The sequence below is a fragment of the Caretta caretta genome, chromosome 2, assembly GCF_965140235.1.
Source record: "Caretta caretta isolate rCarCar2 chromosome 2, rCarCar1.hap1, whole genome shotgun sequence".
NCBI lineage: Eukaryota > Metazoa > Chordata > Testudines > Cheloniidae > Caretta > Caretta caretta.
The window spans coordinates 97,962,232-97,982,291 of record NC_134207.1 but is presented as its reverse complement, the minus strand read 5'-3'; the positions used below and the strand labels follow the sequence as shown (position 1 = coordinate 97,982,291).

The following is a 20,060-nucleotide window of genomic DNA, read 5'->3' as shown; positions in this document are numbered from 1 at the left end:
CCATGGAACTCACAAGTTTCCCACCAATCTCATTGTGGAAACCTGAGAGTTCCTCTCTGATGGGAGCACTTTACTTTTCATTGTATGAGGTTGTAATTTATAGCCAAAAAGAATGTCACTCTGCCAGAGATGCTGTTTCTGTATTTGCTCATGAAAAATTTCTTTCCACAGTTAGACCTGTGTGATTCTAGCCTCTGTGGAAAAACTAATTGCAGCAATCATTGCATGTTTATTATTATTTCAATAAAGCCCCTTTGTTTTATTACTCCATTGACACAAATATTATCTTGCAAAATGATGGACATCTCTGATTACTGAATGAGAAGAAAATTTAGCACTCTGAGGTGTGGGAGAATGAGGGCATCCATCTGTTTGCTAAGGAAACAGTCCTATATTAGAGAAGACCTCACATTTTACCAGAAACATTTCTAAATTTTGAACTTCATGCACAAATCATCAGGTATCTTAATTCTTTTATACAGGGTAAAACAGATTTATTCAGGGTTTGGACCCCATTGGGAGTTGGGCATCTGAGTGTCAAGGACAGGAACACTTCTGTAAACTGCTTTCAATTGAGCCTACAGCTGTTAGGGGACATGGTTCAGACCTGGGTCCGGGTTTGCAGCAGGCTAGCGGGTCTGGCTCAAACCAGGCAAGGTGCTGGAGTTCTAAGCTGCCAGGGCAGGAAAGCAGGGGCAGAAGTAGTCTTGGCACATCAGGTGGCAGCTCCCAGGGGGTTTCTGTGATCCAAACCATCACAACATGTCTTTAGGTAATCTAGAAGAAATTATTCTAATCCCTGCATGGTTTTCTAGTAGCATATTATTTTAGCAGATATACTGTATGAGAGAAAAATATCAGAAGGGGTCATTTTATTTGCTTTCTGTCAAAAATATATAAAGTAGTGCTATGGGGGATGCTAAATGTGATTCCGAAAGAAACATTTATTATCATCCTCCTCCACTTTGCTCTCTTTTCTCTCTACTCATCCTCATGATCTCGATAACCAGTTTATGGACAATCATATATCCAGTGAAATCTCCATCATTTAAGAAAAGGATGTTTTTACAAGCATTATCATGTTATATGTAGCAGTTAAAAATAAAGGAATCATGCCTCTTCTCAGTTTAACTGTCACAACTCCTTCTCTACAGCTTGGTAATTCTTGATGCCAGCCTTGGTGCCTGATGATGTTTGGTTTCCTTAAAGCCCCTGCTGCTGAAATCATGTTATTGTCTGGGAATCTTAGCTTTTATCATAAAAACAAACAATGTTTCTAGCCTTATGTCTGTGAGAAAAAAGACTGAAAACATAAATCCCTAAGTGCTCCAATACCAGAGAGCAAACAGAAAGAACCCACAATTCATTGTTTTAGTCTCATGATTTTTAAACTGACCTCAGGGTGAAGGGGACAAAGTGTCCTATTCATTTTTGCTTAAGGAAAGGAGATCAAAGCAGAATAGTTTCGCCCTACAGCACAGACATTGGGGAGTTACTGAAAGAGTAAGGCTGAAATCTATGCTTTAGTTAATTTCACTCCACTGCACGCTGGCACAGCTATGGGCAGCAACCCCTCCGTGGCCGGTCTGCAGCGGGAGAAATGACACAGCATTGGCTCGGGGCCAGGCGGATGGGCTGAGTCCCTTCAGTCGCGTGGGGGAACTTCATGTCCCAAAGCGAGCTCCACGAGGCCCAGCGACCCCGAGGAGCCCCAACGGGGCTGGGCACCATGTGAGGCTCCCCTGCAGGCTCGGGGCCCTCTGGTTGCCCGCCTCGTCCTCGCTCAGCCCCAGCTCGGAGCTCTTCCCGAGGGACTCGCTCCGCGCCTCCTGCTGCCCCCTCCTCTCCCACCAGGGGGACCGAACTCACGGGATCGGGCGACGGCGAGCCCACGTTCCGGGCGCGCGGTATCCTGGGAATTGCAGGCCGCCCAGGAAGAGTGGTGGAAGAACTACACCTCCCAGGATGCCTTGCGGTTTGTTGACCCCTCCCCCCCCCACAGCAACGGTCTCTCTCCGCTTGCTCCCTCCTGCTCAAGGCGGAGCGGATTCGCCGCGGGACGCGGCGCTGCGGCGGTTGGATTCCGGGCGGGCAGAGCGGCGCCGCGGGGATGGAGCTGGCCCCGCTCATCAGGAAACTCGGTAGCTGCCCCGCGGCCCCTGCTCCGCTCTGCTCGGGCCGCCCCTGCCCGGGGAACGGCCGTGGGTGTGGGGGGCTGAGCGGGTCCCGCTGCCACGGCCCGCGCCGGGCGGTGTGTCTGACGGGGGGGTGCGCACGCGGACACTCGCGCACACGGGCCATGTCCACGCGTGTAGCTACGCGCGCAGGTGTCTGCACAGACAAGCTGGGGGCACGGGCAGTGCTGTTTATTTACAAAGAATGTACCCAAAGTCCCTTTTCTCTGAACACAGTAGAACCAAAGCAGATACTGCTGTATTAATACAGCCTTTTTATTTAAAAGTGAATTTAGAACTTTAGAAGATGCGCTATTGACTCAGACATGGAGAATGAAGTACCATTTGTCCCTGTGACAAGCAGCAGCACAAGCTTTCCTAAATCTTAGATGTCCCTGCTGAGACACCAAATAAAACTAAGAATTGGGGTGGTATTGTAGATATGTTTCTGAACCACTTTTTAATTCTTTAGCACTCCTTTGCCGTCGTCGTCTTTTTTTGCACAGGTCATCAACTTGCAGAGATAAGAGAACGAGCTCTCAAGAATATATTGTGTAAATTAGATCATAATTTGATTTCATATGCTGATCTAGTCCAAGAAAAGTTGCTTTTTCTCCATTTGCTGGAATGGTTCAATTTTCCTATAGTTCCAATGAAAGAGGAGATACTAAATTTGGTGAACAACTTGGTAAAGGTATGAAATCTTGTTCTTAAACAGTATGCATTTACAATATTAGACATAAATGGAATTTACTCACAGTACACTGTGCTCTTTTTTTTTTTTTTAGAGTGTTTTGCAACTAACTTAGATTAATTTACAAATGAGGATTAATATCACTAAAACCATTGCATAGATAATGAAACAGACATGGAGGTGAAATAACATGTGCAAGATGACATGGCAGGTCAGTGGGAGAGCTGGAAAAATAACTCTGTCACTTGATTCCCAGTGCAGTGACCAGTCTCAACTTTTGCCACATATACTGAAATAATCAGAAAAATGGAGAACAGGGATTTGCTTAGAACAGGGTTAGAGAATACAGTGGTTAAAATGCCTTTACTCCATTTATGGTAAAGTTTCCAGCACTGGTAACACCTGCAGAGCAGCATTATTGCTGAAAAATAGGGGATATTTGCCTAATTTGGATGCATGTAAAGAAGTTAATGGTTTGCCCCAAGTATCACAGCTAGTCCTTTGCAGAGTTGGGTGTGGAACAGGATCCTGACTCCCAGTTCCCTGCGCTAATCACCATACAACAGTGTGGGAAAACATTTGATATTGAGTTGAAAAACTTAAATTTTCTGTAAGATAACAAAAAGCTGAATTTAAGTTCGATAGCTATGTCTTTCTGATGTAGTACAGAAACTTAAAGAAATTGCCAGCAAGTCTGATTATCCTCTTTCTGATCTAGCATCCGTCTGCTGTCCAGCAATTGGTTGGGATTGGTGCAGTGGAATTCTTTTCTCAACTTCGTCATAATATGGATCCAAATCTGCAGACTGTAATTGATGGGATCCTAGATGGGCTCTTCCTACTTCCTTCAGAAATTCCTGCCAATTATCCAGCAGTGTCTTATCAAGGTCAGCCCTTACCGTCAGACGACAAACTAGGTAATTTATATTTTTGAAAAGTTTACTTGCTTGGTTTTTTAAAAAGAATATTCCAGTTCACACCCTGTTCATTTTCTCTTTACATTTCTGAACACAAGTGTCTTTGGGAGAAGGCACTACAGAGTTTTGTTTCATGGGGCTCCTTATCTAGTGCTCATGGTGTTTTTGGGCAAGGGTGATGATGTATCATTTATGTTGCTCCACTGGCCTAACCCCCTTGTGTGTGGGTAAAGGAGTATGGTAGTATCAGCAGCTATTCTAGCTTTGAGGCTGCAGTGTATGAGAGCGGAACAGCTCTTTTTTTGGCTCTTGCAGCCTTTCCGACTCTTGCAGAATTTCTCTGTGCATAATTTGTTTACTGGGCCTCTGTGAGGAATCAAGATTAGGCCATTAACTCTTGTTAAAGAACCTAACTAGCTTTATTGGTTCTCTTTTGACAGCTCAGGCAGATTTTTACTTCTCCAATTTTGATTCCCACTGTGTATGAAATGTGGTGATTTCCCCCCTCTCTCCCCCCCAGCTACTAAGCTACAGCCCCTCTCATATGCCTACCCTAAATATCACAATGCTACTACGTGACAGTAACTTCTGATTCCAGTGTAAATTATATGTGATAAGCATGTGCTAGTTTTACTCAGTTCTTTAAATCAGAAGCCACAATTGCCCCTTCGATAAATAGTTAGCCTTTTTTAATTGTAGGGAAAAATTAAAAATCAAGCTAACAGCGTGGACGTGGTTAGACCAAATGAGATTCCTAACTTGGTTTCCTGAAGCTTACTTTTGGAAATCCATATTGCTATTGATGTTCCAAAGGGATATTAGAATAATTGTGTGTGTGTGTGTATGTGTGTATTTCATATGTTTATATATTTTAAAAAGCCCAATAAACTGCTGAACTGACCTGCTACTTACTTTAAGGTTGACTGTGTACCTCTAAACTATCATTCTCTTTGGAAACTTTACCGACTATTGTTACAAAATTAGTACTTCAGATTAGAGGAAAACATTTTCTCTGTCTTTCAGTTTGTTTACTTTGTTCATTTGGCAGCACTTTGTGTATAGTCAGTTTCCCTGTTTGCCTAGGACACAAGAAGGAAACAGAGAAACATCTTACAAATTGGAGAATGTGATTGTAAAATTACAACTCGAGAGAGGACTCGGGCAAAGTGTAATATCTGAAATAAATAACTCCATTTAACTCCATAAGATTTCTAATTTAGGGATAAAGTAGAAAACAGTTCAACCACAGAATACAGAAAAATACAGTATTTATATACAATGAAAATGTGCTTTTTTTGTTTACTGCCTTGTTTTGTTTTGTTTTAGTTTTACCCCAAGAAGAAATAGTCACTGGATATTTTCACCAAGGCAGAAGTAATTTGCAACAGATGGAAATCCCTCCCAAAAGATCAGTTGGTATGCAATTGAAATAATTCTGTCATACACATATATTCAATAGAGGATTCTGTGGAAAATATAATTTCCAATATCTTTTTAATTACAACTGGCATTGTTGTGCCTTCTGCTTCCTGCTGCCATTTCGTGAATATGGGCCCCATAGAAACTCCACTGGTAGAAATGATAAATCTAGTTTTCATCTAGTCATTCTAGTGGAGTAACAATTAAAAGTAGACATTTTAGAACATTTTTAATTTTTTAATATTTTAAAATTTAAAGGACCTAAATTCCAGTGGCAAAAGTGACTTAGGGAATTAGCCTAAATACCATTAACTTGCAATGAAATTTAGACTCTTATACGCCTAAGTCTTTTTTGAGAATGGGACCTACATACTTTTGAAAATGTTATCCTTTATCTAAATAGTAAACAGCACTAATGCTTTTTTATTTATCTAGTATCACTGAGATAACTGTAAGAAACATAGCAGAAGTACCTCTGTCACACACGGCCCTGATCAAACTTCCCCTGCCTGGACAATCACCTTACTGCTGTATTTGGACCTCATATGCTGGACATGTATACTCTTAAGTTTCCTGTGATCTGAGCAGGCTTCAGAAATGTCTATTCCCTTGGCTTCCTTAGCATATTTCCTGTCCGTGGGCTCTGTCTGTTACCTTTTTAAGGAAATGGGGCCCTGAGACCCCATTGCCAGTGACCCTAGGACCAGAGCTGCCCCCCCCCTCGCCCCGGCAAGCTTTGAAAGTATCTTGTCTCCTCATTGGTCACTTTGGTCAGATGCCAGCAAAGTTACCTTAGCTTCTTAACCCTTTACAGGTGAAAGGGTTTTGACTCTGGCCAGGAGGGATTTAAAGGTGGTTACCCTTCCCTTTGTATTTATAACACCGCCTGTGGGGTAATTGGAGAAAATTAGCTTCCCCCAGACTTCGACCATCCTGTTGTTCTGTCCAGTCCAGATTTGTTCACTAGTTGGTAGCTTTTAATGCGGGGTGGCCAACCTGAGCCTGAGAAGGCGCCAGAATTTACCCAGGTACATTGCCAAAGAGCCACAGTATTATGTAATGATTACATACATGTATTTATATGTGTTTGTGTGTGTGTGTGCATGCACACATAATCATTATATCATTTGATGTATAGTTAACGACAATAACAACAACTTTTCTTAACCTTTTACTTAGTGGGACTTCTGGCAGTCTTTGCTTTCAGCAATTCCTTTGAAGTTTGTGTTCAGTTGTGCTCAAATGCAGCAGTTCTCTTAAGTGGCTGTCTGTCAGAACGGATCGGTGCTTGGATTTCACATGTTTGAGCGTCAAGAAAACAGACTCACAAAGATAGGCTGAGGCAAACATCAAAATTAATTTTAGGGCTGCACCTCTGATGTTGCAGTATTTATCCTTTGGTACAGATTTCCAGAAAGTAAGGGTCCCCTCTGTCTTCTGAACAGATTTCAATCTGTCATCTTCCAAAAGTTCTATTATTTCCATCTGGGATGTTGCTTTATCAGTGACTAAAGGGGCCTTCAGACAATCCGCTTCAGCACTAAAAGGGTCAATCAGAAATCTGATTTGAGGTTTTTTTCCTCAAAACTGTCCTTAATGTCTTTAATCATGCTCGCGTATCTAGTTGTGCTCCATTTTAGGGGTTCTGCAGCATCTTCTTTTGATCTAGCTTGAAGTTGTGACACTGAGGGAAATTGTGTCCGCTATCTCTCAAGCATTTGTCTGTGAAACAACTGCAGTTTGTTCATGAACGCAAATACGCTTAGATCAGACAGTAACTGGAATTTTCCTTGTAAGTCCACGTTTAGTTTATCCAAATGCAACAGCATGTCTGCAAGAAATGCGAAGTCTAGAACCCATCCAGGATCTGTAAGCTCAGGGTGTATTCTTTGCTTCTCCTTCATAAACAATTTTACTGGTTCTAGGAGCTCGAAAAAATAGGAAATAACTTTACCTCTCAATAGCCATTGAACTGCGCAGTGAAATGGCAAATCGGCAGGGAAGTTGTCTTCATCCAGATCTTGGATTAGATTTTGAAATTGTCTGTGATTGAGTGCATTTGAATTGAATGAAATTCACAATGTGCAAGATATGTTTCATGATGTGATCAAATTGGAGATTTGTAGATGCCAGTTGCTCCCGATAACTAATACAGTGAAATGTCCAAAATTCGGGAAAGCTCTCATCAGACTTACAAAGCCCCACTAATTCATATCACAGATCCCCACATGGACAGAGCCCCATCTGTTGCAATGGCAGTGAGCTTCTGTACAGGAAAGTGGTGTTTCGCAACTAACATCAATGCCTCCTTTAGATCTCATCCATGAGTTCTGTCCTTTAGTGGCACGATAGCTAGGAGTTCTTCACTTACAACACAGTTGTCAGACGTAGTCCGGATAAATACCGTTAATTGAGGTTTATGGAGTACATCACATGACTATTCCAAAGGGATGCTCAAATACTCACACTGCTGAAGTTGCAAGTTAAGTTGCGATTCGATGTCACTGTTCAGGTCGGAGATTCTGCATTTTATTGTGTGGCGTGAAAATTGCAGGCCAGAAATTTTCTTCTGTAGATTCCTGTTCTCTGGTGACAGGATTGAAATCACATCAGTGAGGCAAGTTTTTATAAACTCACCTTCAGAGTCAGGCTTTTTTGCACAGGCTATGTGCCAGGCCACATAATAGGAGGCTAACCTTACAATCTGTGATCGGTTGGCAAATCTGGTGAAGAACTGGGGTTCTACATTTGTTTGTTTTTTCAAAGTTTTCAGTTTTAAAGTGTGGCGTTCAGAACCTTGTGGGAATTCTTCATCCATATGTGCATGGCTAGAAACGAAAGGACACTGCAAGTTTGAAGATTTGAACCGAGAAATACACATCTGGCAAAGAAGACACGTGGCCTTACCATTACGTTCAATGAAAAAGTACTTATTCTCCCACTCCTGTTGAAAGCCTCGATTTTCATCTGTGTATTTTGTTTTCCATTTGCACTTGCCTTCCGTTGTTAGATGGTGTAAGAAAACTTTTGATTAAAAATTTCCACACCAGGTAGTCACCGTGAAGTTAAGTCAAGGAGACACAGGTGCTGGCCCGGACTTGCTGGACCCCTGGCGCAGCCCCAGGCCCTGCCTTCCACTCCACCCCTTTCACCAAGTCCCCACCCCACCATGACTCTTCCTGCCCCTGCCCCACCTCTTCCCACCCCATTCTGCCCCCTCCCCCAGTGAGCCATGTCCTTGCCCTTCCCCCTCCCAGAGCCTCCTGCTGGCCTCGAAACAGCTGATCGTGGTGGGCAGGAGGCAAAGGAACACTGGAGGAGGGAGTGGAGAGGCTGCGCACTGGGTTCTCACTCCTCCCCACTCCCTCCCCCAGTGTTTCCTGCTCACCGCAATCTGCTGTTTCGCAGCGTTGAGGAAGCTCTGCGAGTGAGGGAGGGGAGCTGGGCGCCACGTTCTCGCTCCACCTTCCCCTTCCCCCCTCTCCTCCCCCCAAGCCTCTTCAACACCATGAAACAGCTGAACGCAGTGGGCAGGAGGTGCTGGGTGAGGGAGGGGCCCTGGGTGCTGCTTCCTTGCTCCTCCCCCCAGAGCCTCCTCAATGCTGTGAAACAGCTGATCTCGGCAGGCAGGAGGGAGGGGAAGGCGCTGATGGGGGGGGCAAACCGCGGACACTGAGGCCTGCAGGGGGCTGTGCCTGCGGACGGTCAATGTCAGCAAAATGTCTCGTGGCCCGCAATCAGATTACCCTGATGGACCTCAGGTTGCCCACCACTGCTCTATATCCAGTTAATCAGACCAGCCTGCTGAAAAGCAATCCATAATGTGTAATGTTCTTTTAATTGTTCTGTCAGTAGTGTCACAAGATGAAAACTAGGTTTTACAAGTTGACATTGGCATTACCATACTTCTTTCACCAATTCACTTTTCAGCAGCATATTAGCCATCATTAGGAATACAAAATTACTTAAATGCAATTTTTAATTAAAAGGTTAATTTAAACAAGATATTGTCACAAATAAGAAAAACAAATAAGTGCAGAAATTACACAAATTATTATTAAGTGTAGAAATTGGAAATATAATTCTTTTATGTTCAAGTTTGGGAAAGTATATGTTTTTGCAGAAGAACAAGATAAGATTACAGGTTGATGCATGTGAGGTAGGGGAAATATTGCTACTCCTTACTGAATCTCTTTATGTAATATCAATGAGTGACTGCAACTTGTTCATTCTCTGATTACTCTACTGAAAACTCTCATTGGCAGCTCTTCAAATAGATTTAGTTCAATCAGGTTTTATAATTAAAAATTCTGTTTCTCACTGTACACATGTTGACTCTTCTAAAGAAATACACTAACATTTTTGGAATATGCTTTTTAACAGTAAATCAGGCAGTGAAGTGTTTGAAGTTTTCCACATTTCCTTGGTTAACACTGACCACAACGGATAGACATGTTCTTTCATCAAATGAAAGGTAAAGTAATGGAGATTTTATAGTAATATTTTTTACTTCATTGGATTGCAACCACTCAAACTTCACTTTTCAGCACTAACTGCTCCTGTTGTGAATATTTTTTAAATGAACTGAGGGATTATAAAAGCTATTCTGAAGGCTGATAGCAGTCATAGTACACGGTACCCACTACAGTGTCTGAACTTTGTCCTGATCCTTTACCTTTAGCATAAATTGCTGAGTCAGCCAACAATGCCAATTTGGTGGGTTTTGGGATGTGGACAATTCGTTGGTACTCACTAGAATAAGATCATGAGCTTACTTTGTATGGGTCACCAAATCATTATTGGTAACTCAGATAGATATGAACCCAGTCAGCTGTAGCTAGTATGTCTCAATTCCAGTCCCTTGAGCCAAATGCTCCTCCTTCCTGGTGTGAAAGGCTTTAAACGTTGATGTTACTCCCTTGTTGAAAACTAGATGATTTTCTGATGGTGGAATTTTAAACTATAAAAGCCTTTAAAGTGTTGTGGTAAAAACTTCTGTTGCTTGAATCACTTCAGAATAGGCAAAACAGCAGATAGTATATGTCTAGTACAGAGAATAATGGAGGAAGATGGACTAGATTACTTAACAGACCTGTTCCATCTCCAACTGACATGTGTCACTGTTTGCAGAAGAAACAGATTTGTCTACTTTTCCTGTTTGATAAATTCCAAAATCTGGAAAATATATTTAATGTTTTATTTTTTCCTTTAAATGTGACAGTTTGACAGATTTCTGGTTCACAAAACAGGACAAGGTTACTACTTTGGCTTAGGTATTTAAAAACTATTTGTAATGAAAGAAGAGGCACAGTAGGGAAGAGAGGGTGGAATGAAAGAAAATTGAAAAAGCAAAGGAGAAGGACTTGAGAAAGGGAAGTTGGTGGAGAAAAGAATTTTTTTTTAACGGAAAACAGTAAAGCTAGAGTAAATGCCATTTGTTCTAAATTGGCTTCCTTTATGTAAATTCTTATGTCTGACTGAAATTCTCAATGTTGCTAATTTGGGTAGTGGTAATGGTAGAATTTTGTTACTTATGACATTAGTCAATTTGTTGTTTACCATAGGGAACGACTAATTTCACAGGGAACTTCTGATTTTCTTATCTCAATTTAAAATTCTGAAGGGATTAAGGAAATAGCTTCTCCTTGAGAAATATAGGTTGAAAATTGGTTTGATCGCAAATGGAATTGAGTTTGGGTGTAACATTGCTCGTTTGTCTACAAAAATAACACAAGCAGGAACCTTTACTTGGAAAATGCTTTCAATTGCACTGATAGCTTTATAAGGAAAAGTCTATCTCTAATGACTTCCACCGTTCTAGTATTTCTGATATTTAACTAATTTCAACTCAATTTTTAGCTCTTTGAGAAGTAATAACCACAGTTTAATTTGGAGTACGTGTGAGCTTCTACAGGATGTTATTATGCAAGATTTCCCTGCTGAGATTTTCCTTCAAAGACCAAAGATTGTTCAGGTTAGAACTACCATCACCTAAAACTTTCCATTGGGTTACAAAGCGAGCCATGTAAAGCAGGAGCTCAAATAAATTTTCCTGATAATCCATCTGGAGCCGATGCTTCTGTGTTTAGATAGACACTAATTAAATGAATGTTTGGCTAAGTGGAAGGAGAAAATGGAATTTACTACATGGCGCACTTAAGAGAGGAAACCTGCATTTTTAATTTTGTTATAGTCACCTGCTTAGATGTTCACAACATCTAATCTATGCATACTTGAATTGGGTTTTTTCTCCACATTCTTCTGGCTAAGGTGAATGGCAAGTATCTCCCATAAAAGTTGTTTCTAGGCTGGCGACAGAGACTCATTTGAAAATAGTATGAAGTACAAACTTCTCCTCGGACTAATAATGTTGCCTTCAATGAACAAAGAACTTTTAACTGTCCTTTCGGTATGGTTTTGCTTACACTGGTTCAGAAGTTATTTTATTTTTGTTTACAAATTTCTGTTAATCCTTGTGTTTTTAGAGCCTTCTGTCTCTACTAAAGCTGGCTTTTGGAAAATCTGGAAAACACCGCTTAGCCTTGCAGGCTGTGTCATGCCTGCAACAGTTATGTATCTTCTTAAGAAATAGGCTTAATTTTCACAGAGATCCAGGCTTTTTCTCCACTGACCAAGGTGTGTATATATAAATGTTGTGTGTGACTGTGGAATGGATTTTCTAAAGATGATAATTTGTCATGTTTGAAAATTCCATCCTGTAGCAATGTGAGTTTGGGTTGCTGCCTTGCTCAAAAGTGATGATGAATCTCTTCTCTCACATGTAGGCTGTGCATGCTACATGTGTTAAATAAAAACTATTTTATAAATGTTTTAGGATTGTAAAAATATTAATTGGAATTTTTTCTTATGCTCCTCCACCTGTAAAACTAGGTGCATTAGTTACTGTGAGTCCAACTGTACAGGCCTCAAATGGAGAGGAGACCTCAATTAAATTAAAACATCAACAGCAGCATTTGAACCTGGGACTTCTGGATCTAGAAGCAAAGCCTCATGACCCAGCAAAATCATGACTGACTTTCACTAAAGACTGAAGGACACCCTCTCCTTCCATGGCCTATTATTCAGCCAAATTTCATCTTTTTTCTCTGCCTGCTTTGATGTTAGAGCTTTTCATAAAACATTGCAAGCATGTTGTTACAGAAACACTGCTTGTGATTCTATAGTTAAGACTGAACTGAATTTTGCGCTTCTAGCAAGATTCAGACATTTTTTTGTATGATGAATGGAGCACTTACTTTTTGAGTAAGAGCACCCACATCTTTGACCAAAAGCTGACTGACCCCAAACTTCTTTGAGGCTTAGATAACTTTTTAAAAAAATCTTTACTGGGCTCTGCACTTCTAGAACTTGAAGCAGAAGTACCAAAATACAACACAAAATGTTCATGTGAGATTTCTAGTTGAATTTTACAGACCCAAGAATTATGCTTAAATTGTTTTTTTTCCCCAATGTTAGTCCGAAATGAACCTCTCAACTTTGAGATTCATACGGACTAAAGTAGATTGTGCCAACATCTTGTACTTTCCTCATTATTTTTCTTACTCTACTTTAATGAATAGTGTTAGTTTTTTTTGCCATTTGTTAACCAGCTTGGACTTTTCATGCTTCACCGAGCGGTTTGTAGGACAGAGAGGTGCGTGGTAAATTTATTTTTCTGCTTTTGTTGTATAAGGTACAGCTTCTCAGAATTCTTCTATGTCTTATGGCCAAGAAGCAAGAGGACCTTATCATTCCCAGAATCCATCACCTGGAAGTAGTAGCCCTCGACCATCTGTGATTGGACGTACAGGTCAGCGTCCCAGAGGTGATGGCCAAGACTGGGATGCAGCGTCTTCCAGGTGAACAAAGTGGGAGGCTAAGTTAAGCCTGTTGCCTATTACCAGAATTACCTATTTTGCTCCTAGCCAGCTTGTGGGAAAACATGTGCAGTAGAACCTCAGAGTTATGAACACCTCAGAAATGGAGGTTATTTGTAACTCTGAAATGTTCTGACTCTAAACAAAACTTTGTTCTTTCAAAAGTTTACAACTGAGCATAGACTTAATACAGCTTTGAAATATTACTGTGCAGAAGAAAAATGCTGCTTTCCCTTTATTTTTTTAGTAGTTTATGTTTAACACAGTACGGTACTGTATTTGCTTTTTTTGGTCTCTGCTACTGCCTGATTGCATATTTCCAGTTCCAAATGAGGTGTGTGGTTGACCGGTCAGTTTGTAACTCTGGTGTTCATAACTCTGAGGTTCTTCTGTAAGTCTAATTGTTGAAATTAGGATGCTAATTGGAAAAAGTCTTTATAATAACGAAACTTAAATTTTAAATGATATTCACAATTTCTAATATCCTTTTGATCTCTCTCATTCTGCTCCTAAAGAGAGAACTGTCTGGTATTTTAGAGATGAACTACAAATATCTGACACTCTCAAATTGCTAAAGATAAGAAATCAGCAATTCAGTGTGTGTAGACTTGGTTTACAGTGAGTTTTGAAAACCACTTCTTCTCCTATTTATTTGACAAGTATTGAGATTGGGATTTTTTGTTTCCCTTCAACAGTTAGTAACAGAAAAAATTTAGAATGAGTGTAATTTAATCTGATGTAATTATACACACTTACATAAAAAGTTTCTAAGGATTTTTGGCATACAAGCTTGACCACATAAAATTTCAGTTGTACATGATTTAGCCACATAATTCAAATCTTATAACTGATTTACTGGACACTCTTAAAATGTAGAGGTTAGTGTGTATATGTGGTACTCCTCTTGGCACAAGATTTGTAATCACTCTGTAAGAATCTTTGCCCTTTATTAGGTCATTAGTTGAGGATTTAAAAAGACTGAATTCTTATTTAGTCAATGGTGATACCTTTTTGAGTCTTAATAGTTAGTAGAGCTAACCAATATACAATAAAGTGTTCTCACATTATAGATATGGTAGCTCAGATGATTAATTTTAAAGGTCTTGAGAGCTATTATTACTATGTAAAAAAGTTATTGGATCTAGTACATTGAGTTTTTATTAAGCAGGTATATAGCATGATAAATGAACCCTGTGCTTTACAGCACATAGGCGAAGACCTTTCCCTCTGCCCTGAAGTGTTTTATAATCTAACATGGGAAAGACTTAGCAAAGATCAACTCGTCTGAAAATGGCATGGGTGGCTATCTCATTGGCTAGGAAATCAACATAGGATGACTTGAACTTTTAGCAGGTGAGAGAGAGAGGACATATAGAGAACAAATGATAACTTAATGAAGTACCATATTGTGACCTGTTTAACGCTGTCTGCATGCCAGTGCTCCCTTAGTCTCCTGATCTGGCTGTCCATATGACAGGAAGCAGCACAGGTCTGGGAGCAGCCTACTGCTGCCCATCCTATGCATATGGGTGGGGAATTCATGGAGCTTTGGTTCTGTTCCTCATGCATCTGCTCATGCTGCAGTGAAAGTAACCTATGCCATGCTCAGGGAACAAAAGGGAGCCAAGAACTTGGACTGTGTCTGTTCCGTGTAACTACTCACTGCTTCTTGCATGAGGCTTGTGGCAAAGCCACAATTTAACTCGGCAGCAATATGGTGGAAAACTTGAAGCTCAACGAGAGAATGAGATGAATTAAACAACAGAGAGAAAAGAATTAGGAAAGAGGAAAAAGTGTTGCTTCAAAATTCCAATCCTTATGTCTAATACTATTAAACAAGAATCCTTTCTAGCCACCAACTCTTGTTCAAATTTTCATAATCTGATTTATTTTTCTATTTCTGTTTCTAAATATCACACTTTCTCTTCTTGTCTAAAATCTCTGGAACTTTTCTATCGTCTGTGTTTTAACTTCTGTCTGGAAACCTATCCTTTTCCCTTTTCTTAATACTTCTAATGATTTGATGCATCGTCTCGTCCTCATCTTATAAGCACATGTATGACAATCAGAACCATCCATTGTTGATTCATCTGTATTTTTGTTTCCATTGCTGTATCGTCCTTTTATTCTCCTTCAACTCTTAAGTTCAAAGAATCTATAGGAATATGCTGCTATCCTTTCAAAGTGCATTGGAAAGAGGAATCCATATAAAGACAATATAACATAATGTAACCATACTAGAGATCACTTCCTTCAAATTCTTCATAAGGGAAAATGAATAAAGTTATTGTATCTTGAATTGCTTTATAAATCCTTAGAAATATTTAGTCAAAATAATGACTTGTAGAGATGAAAACAATTATAAGAAAAACCTTATGTCTTTGAGCTATCTTCAGTTCAACACATCTGGCGAATCTAGGAGCCTTTAAAGGTAGCTGGAAAGAGATAAAAATCAAAATGTACTGTTGATGCATATGCTTGATTGTATTGAAGATGTCTTTGAAGGGGGTGGGAGAATAAGGCACTGTTTATCCACTTTGATGTATAAACAAGGCCTGTAAAGGATTTTATGTTCAGCTTGTTTTTCACATTAGAAAATCAGGTCTTCTAGGGACTGTTCTTTCCTGGAAGATTCTATGGGCAGCCAGAGAGGTAGCAGGGAAATGACATTGCTGATACCAAGCAAGTGAAACCTGATTTATTGAAATGAGACTTTAATTCAGACCACTCCACTGTGGGTTGTTTTGTTCTTACTTAGGGCTTGTTTCCGCTTACTGTGGATCAGTGCTGCGGTGATCGATCCACTGGGGGTTGATTTAGCGGGTGTAGTTAAGACCTGCTAAATTGACCACTGATCGCTTTCCCGTCGACTCTGGTACTCCACAGGAACGAGAAGCACAAGGTAAGTCGACGGGAGAGTTTCTCCCGTCGACCCACCACGGTGTAGACACCGCAATAAGTTGACCTAACGTATGTCGACTCCAGCTACATTATTCACATAGCTGGCGTTGCGTAACTTAGGTCGACTTAACCCCGTAGTGTAGACCTGCTCTTAGTTTTAGCACAACCATCTAATACACGGAAGGAAAAACTCTTTTTTGTCAAAGATTCAACGCTCCATTCATTCCCGATCCACATTTCTAGGTCCATCTTTGAAGATCTCTACTAAAACAGGCAACATCAGACTTAACATACTGTAAATTTCTAAGGAAAAAAAATGTCCCGCATCCTTTTTTTTTTTGTTTGTTTATGGGAGAAAAAGCTAGTCTGCCTTTATAAATCATAAAGAAATGAAAAAAAGGGTGCAATCCTTTTTTACCTCTTCAGGTCTTTTTTTTGTATGGTTGATTAAGTTTATCTTGTTTGACAGTGTTTAATTACTATACTGTATTTGCTTTGTAGTGGAAGCAGTACACAAGCTAGTGCAAACTCCAGAATATATCTGCAGTCACCGCTGGATGTAGGGCACATTGACCTGCCAGACCTGGAAAATGAGGATACTTTAGAGTTACAGTTCCAACAGCTCAGCCTTCCTCAGTTCTGTGTGTCCACCCTGGAATATGCTGTACCTCTTCTAAGAACAGGTGAATGGATATTAGATGTTTTTTGTGTGTGCAGGAATCCTTATTTTCCCTCATTTTGTATCCCATCCCAGTAGGAGAATCCCATAATATTTTCAAAATGGGTGCTTTATAAAGATGTTGTTTTTTTTTTAAAAAAGCAGCCATTCTTAAGCACATTAACCACATTATTGTGGTTGTTTTGTTGTGGGATATTTGGTCAGGCTCTGTGAAGTTGGATTGGCTAATAGATCTCTGGCTCTGTTTTGCCCTAGAAAAAGACGGTGGGAAGAAATTGAGTGCACAGGGGAAGGAGACGAGGAATGTAGTGTGATTCAAAGGGAAGAGAAAATAGTGAGTTTGGCTGAGACAAAGTAAAGTGGTACAGGGGTGTGTAGACTGACAAGCAGGAAAGAAACCCTCTCTTAACTAAACGTGGTTTCTTTCTGTCACCAGCATGAACATGCAGCTCTCTTTTTTCTCTTTACTGTATTCTTTACAGGTGTCTCTATAGTTGCCCTCCATAAGCTTATGCAATTCACATTTTTAAAATAAAAATTCATTTTAATCAAAACTTATTTCTGTATAATCACTATGAAGGAAAAGATCTCTTTCTAACCCAGAGCAGGTACGTCGTCTCTGGGGCTAGCTCTGTAGCTTCCTGTCATGCAGCCCTGGTCTACTCGGAATATTTCTTGGCCTTGTCCATGTGAGAAAATATTCATGTGTGGCAGAAACCTTTAGATTTTTTCTATATTGTTCAGTCCTTTTCTTTTTTGGTGGACATAGAGCCTTAGTGTCCATTTGCTAAACATTAATATTTCAGAAGGACTTTAGAAATAAAATCTACCTGTTGTGCCACATTAAAATAAGTTCAAAAGTATTTCATCTTGTGTTTGTGTTTTGACTAATCTGTAATTTTTTCTCTGTAAACTTCCATATACATTTATTAACTGAGGACTTGTATGATGAGAGAGAACGAATAAATCATGTGTGACTCGTGCTTTATCTTCCTGTCACAAATTGGAATTTCAGTATTTGTATATTTTACTTTTACTTTCTCAGTACTGACTTTGAGTACTTATTCTTGGGTCCTGTTTATTGCCAGGAAAGCAGATTTTTCTTGCTTCTGCAAAAAGGAGGAAATGGAATGATGGAATCCACAGATTTCTTCTTGCATTTCATTAATGACTTTACTAAAAGAAAGTGGTGATCAGATGAGTTTCAGAAAGGAACGAGGATGCCTTTCCTGTAAGAAATCTACATAACCTGTCAGTTATATTAGTTAGCCAGCTGAAAAATCCAGGTCACTTTTGACATCTGTTGTTATAGGTTTTGTTTTGGTAAATGGAATATCCAGATAACTTTATCAGGAAAAGTATTTTAATGGGCAGTTTATCTATTCTAAATTTTGCATTTTCATAGATTTATAGTGTTAAATCCTGGCACCATTGAAGGCAATGGCAAAATTCCCCTTGAGTTCAAACAGCCCAGGGTTTCACTCATAGACTTTAATGCCAGAATGGATTATGATTATATAGTGAGACATATAAGGCCATTTAATTTATAGAGAACAGATACATTTCAAGCTAATTTGTGATTTTTGCGTATTGCCTTTCAGTTGAGTCTGCCACTGCAAAGCCCCAGATTCACAGTACAGTCTTCTCTTCATCCTACAAAACAGCTATGCTTTGGCAGTTGGGGGAAGATTTTAGTTCCTTTGGATGATGCATAAGCCTACATCTACGCAGCAATGCAATGGGGGAGGGTTCCAGAGACCAGGCTCCAGCCTGAACCCAAATGTCTAGCCAGCAATTTTTAGCCTCCTGTGCCAGCCACAGGTCTTGTATGCCAGTATAGATGTACCCTATGTGTCTAGATCTGGGGTGATGTGGTTTCTCCCTGCTCCCCTCACCTAGGGGTGATGTAATTTCTCCTTACCACCCAACCTAGAGTTTAAATTCTTTACATGGCTTTGTCAGTGTAAGTGGGTTAGTTATATCTCCCTCTGCCTCCCATAGGGTGGTAATGGGACATAAGTAGAAAACAACCTACTATATTTTCAGCCCGTCTCAGGAGGTGTGAAACCCCATGATCTGGGGACAACCCTTATTTTCCCCCGTTCTCTCCTTCACAACTCTCTACCCCTCTGGATTGCTAGTTTAGCAACAGTGTCTGAATGTGCCTTGGAACATAATTGTTGGCACAGTTAGTGGTACTGTTAATCTTAGATGATATTTATACGCTCTTTATTTTTCTAAACTGGTTAAATTAGTAGGGAATAAAGTAAGACCAAATGTGAAAAGTTATCTCATCCAAAAATTACACTGTAGTATATTTTGGCCTGCCTTGGATAGTGTAAAGATTATTTGACTTGTAAAGATTTCTATTCAGACTTATTAATGTATCACTTTATACTGTCTTGAGTGACACTATTTGTGTGAAAATATTTAAGTGGCTTTTTATGTTTTTGGAATATGTTTTAAATCAATAACAAAGTTCTTAAATTGATCTTTTTTTATGGTTTCTAATTTACTGAATATATAATCCAGTATTTAACTGTCTAGATGCAAGTATCAATTTTAGACCTCCCTGAACCAATGATTTTAACAGCCACACAGCATTCTTATGGATCAGTGGAGCAACTACTTGGCCTTTGTTTTGAAGCATGTTTATAGAATCATGCAGTTCATTAATTGCATTATTTATTAACCTATTTGGAGCTCTCTTGGTTTGAGGAGTTGGCAGGTGATCAACTTTTTTTTATTTGAATACCGTTTTGAACTACATTGTGGTGTGGGGATGTGGGAAGCTCTTGTTCACTGTATTGAACTCTTTTGGACTAATTGTCGGTAGTTTACCAAGTGGACACTAGTATCTCATAGGAAGTAGGGATGTAAAAGGTTAACTGGTAAGCATTAGGCTGACCTGAACCATTAACGCCCTGCGTGCCAGCCAGAGGGGTCCCAGCTCCGGCAGTCCCACTTATGGCTGTAGTATTTGAGAATGGTGGTCAGTTTTGTCTAAAATCCAAGAGAAAAGGCTGGTACGCTAACTTTGCTATGCTGTTCCTCAGTCATACTCAGCCGTACATTTTCTATTTGCAAATAGTGACAGATTTCCAGACTCTGGTAGCACAACTACTTCATTTTCCTTTACCAGTATTACAGCAATGTACATATTGATATTCTAAACCCCGTTTTACACGGAAGGGAAATTAGGTGCATCATACTTTGCTTCTAAACTTTTCTTAATTTTTTGTGGAAGTCACATTGATAATTGCAGTTATTTCTGCATACATTAATTTACCAAATTTCCCCTTGCCCTTTAGTAGCGAAGTCTTATGTGCCTTCTAACTGCAGTTGATTCACAGCGAAGAGGTCTGTAAAAGGACTTCAACTAACTGAACATGGAAATGT

General features: G+C 39.9%; 1 protein-coding gene across 10 annotated transcripts in view; it reads left to right on the top strand.

Annotated features, from left to right (window-relative positions):
* The first annotated feature begins 1,837 nt into the window (after positions 1-1,837).
* RTTN (rotatin) overlaps positions 1,838-20,060 on the top strand; it is a 151,048-nt gene continuing 132,825 nt past the window's right edge. For 3 of the 10 annotated variants that reach the window (XR_007355250.2, XR_007355251.2, XM_048840142.2), the window contains exons 1-9: positions 2,002-2,141; positions 2,681-2,868; positions 3,587-3,785; positions 5,112-5,201; positions 9,588-9,678; positions 11,064-11,178; positions 11,690-11,840; positions 12,898-13,063; positions 16,484-16,665. Coding sequence is in view for 7 of the 10 variants with exons in the window: in XM_048840142.2 (XP_048696099.2) it covers positions 2,111-2,141; positions 2,681-2,868; positions 3,587-3,785; positions 5,112-5,201; positions 9,588-9,678; positions 11,064-11,178; positions 11,690-11,840; positions 12,898-13,063; positions 16,484-16,665 (1,213 nt within the window). In the remaining 3 variants the exon portion in view is untranslated. Of the gene's footprint in view, positions 1,976-2,000; positions 2,142-2,680; positions 2,869-3,586; positions 3,786-5,111; positions 5,202-9,587; positions 9,679-11,063; positions 11,179-11,689; positions 11,841-12,897; positions 13,064-16,483; positions 16,666-20,060 lie in introns of those variants that run through there. The other 7 variants (XM_048840136.2, XM_048840138.2, XM_048840133.2 and 4 more) reach the window with 5 other exon arrangements.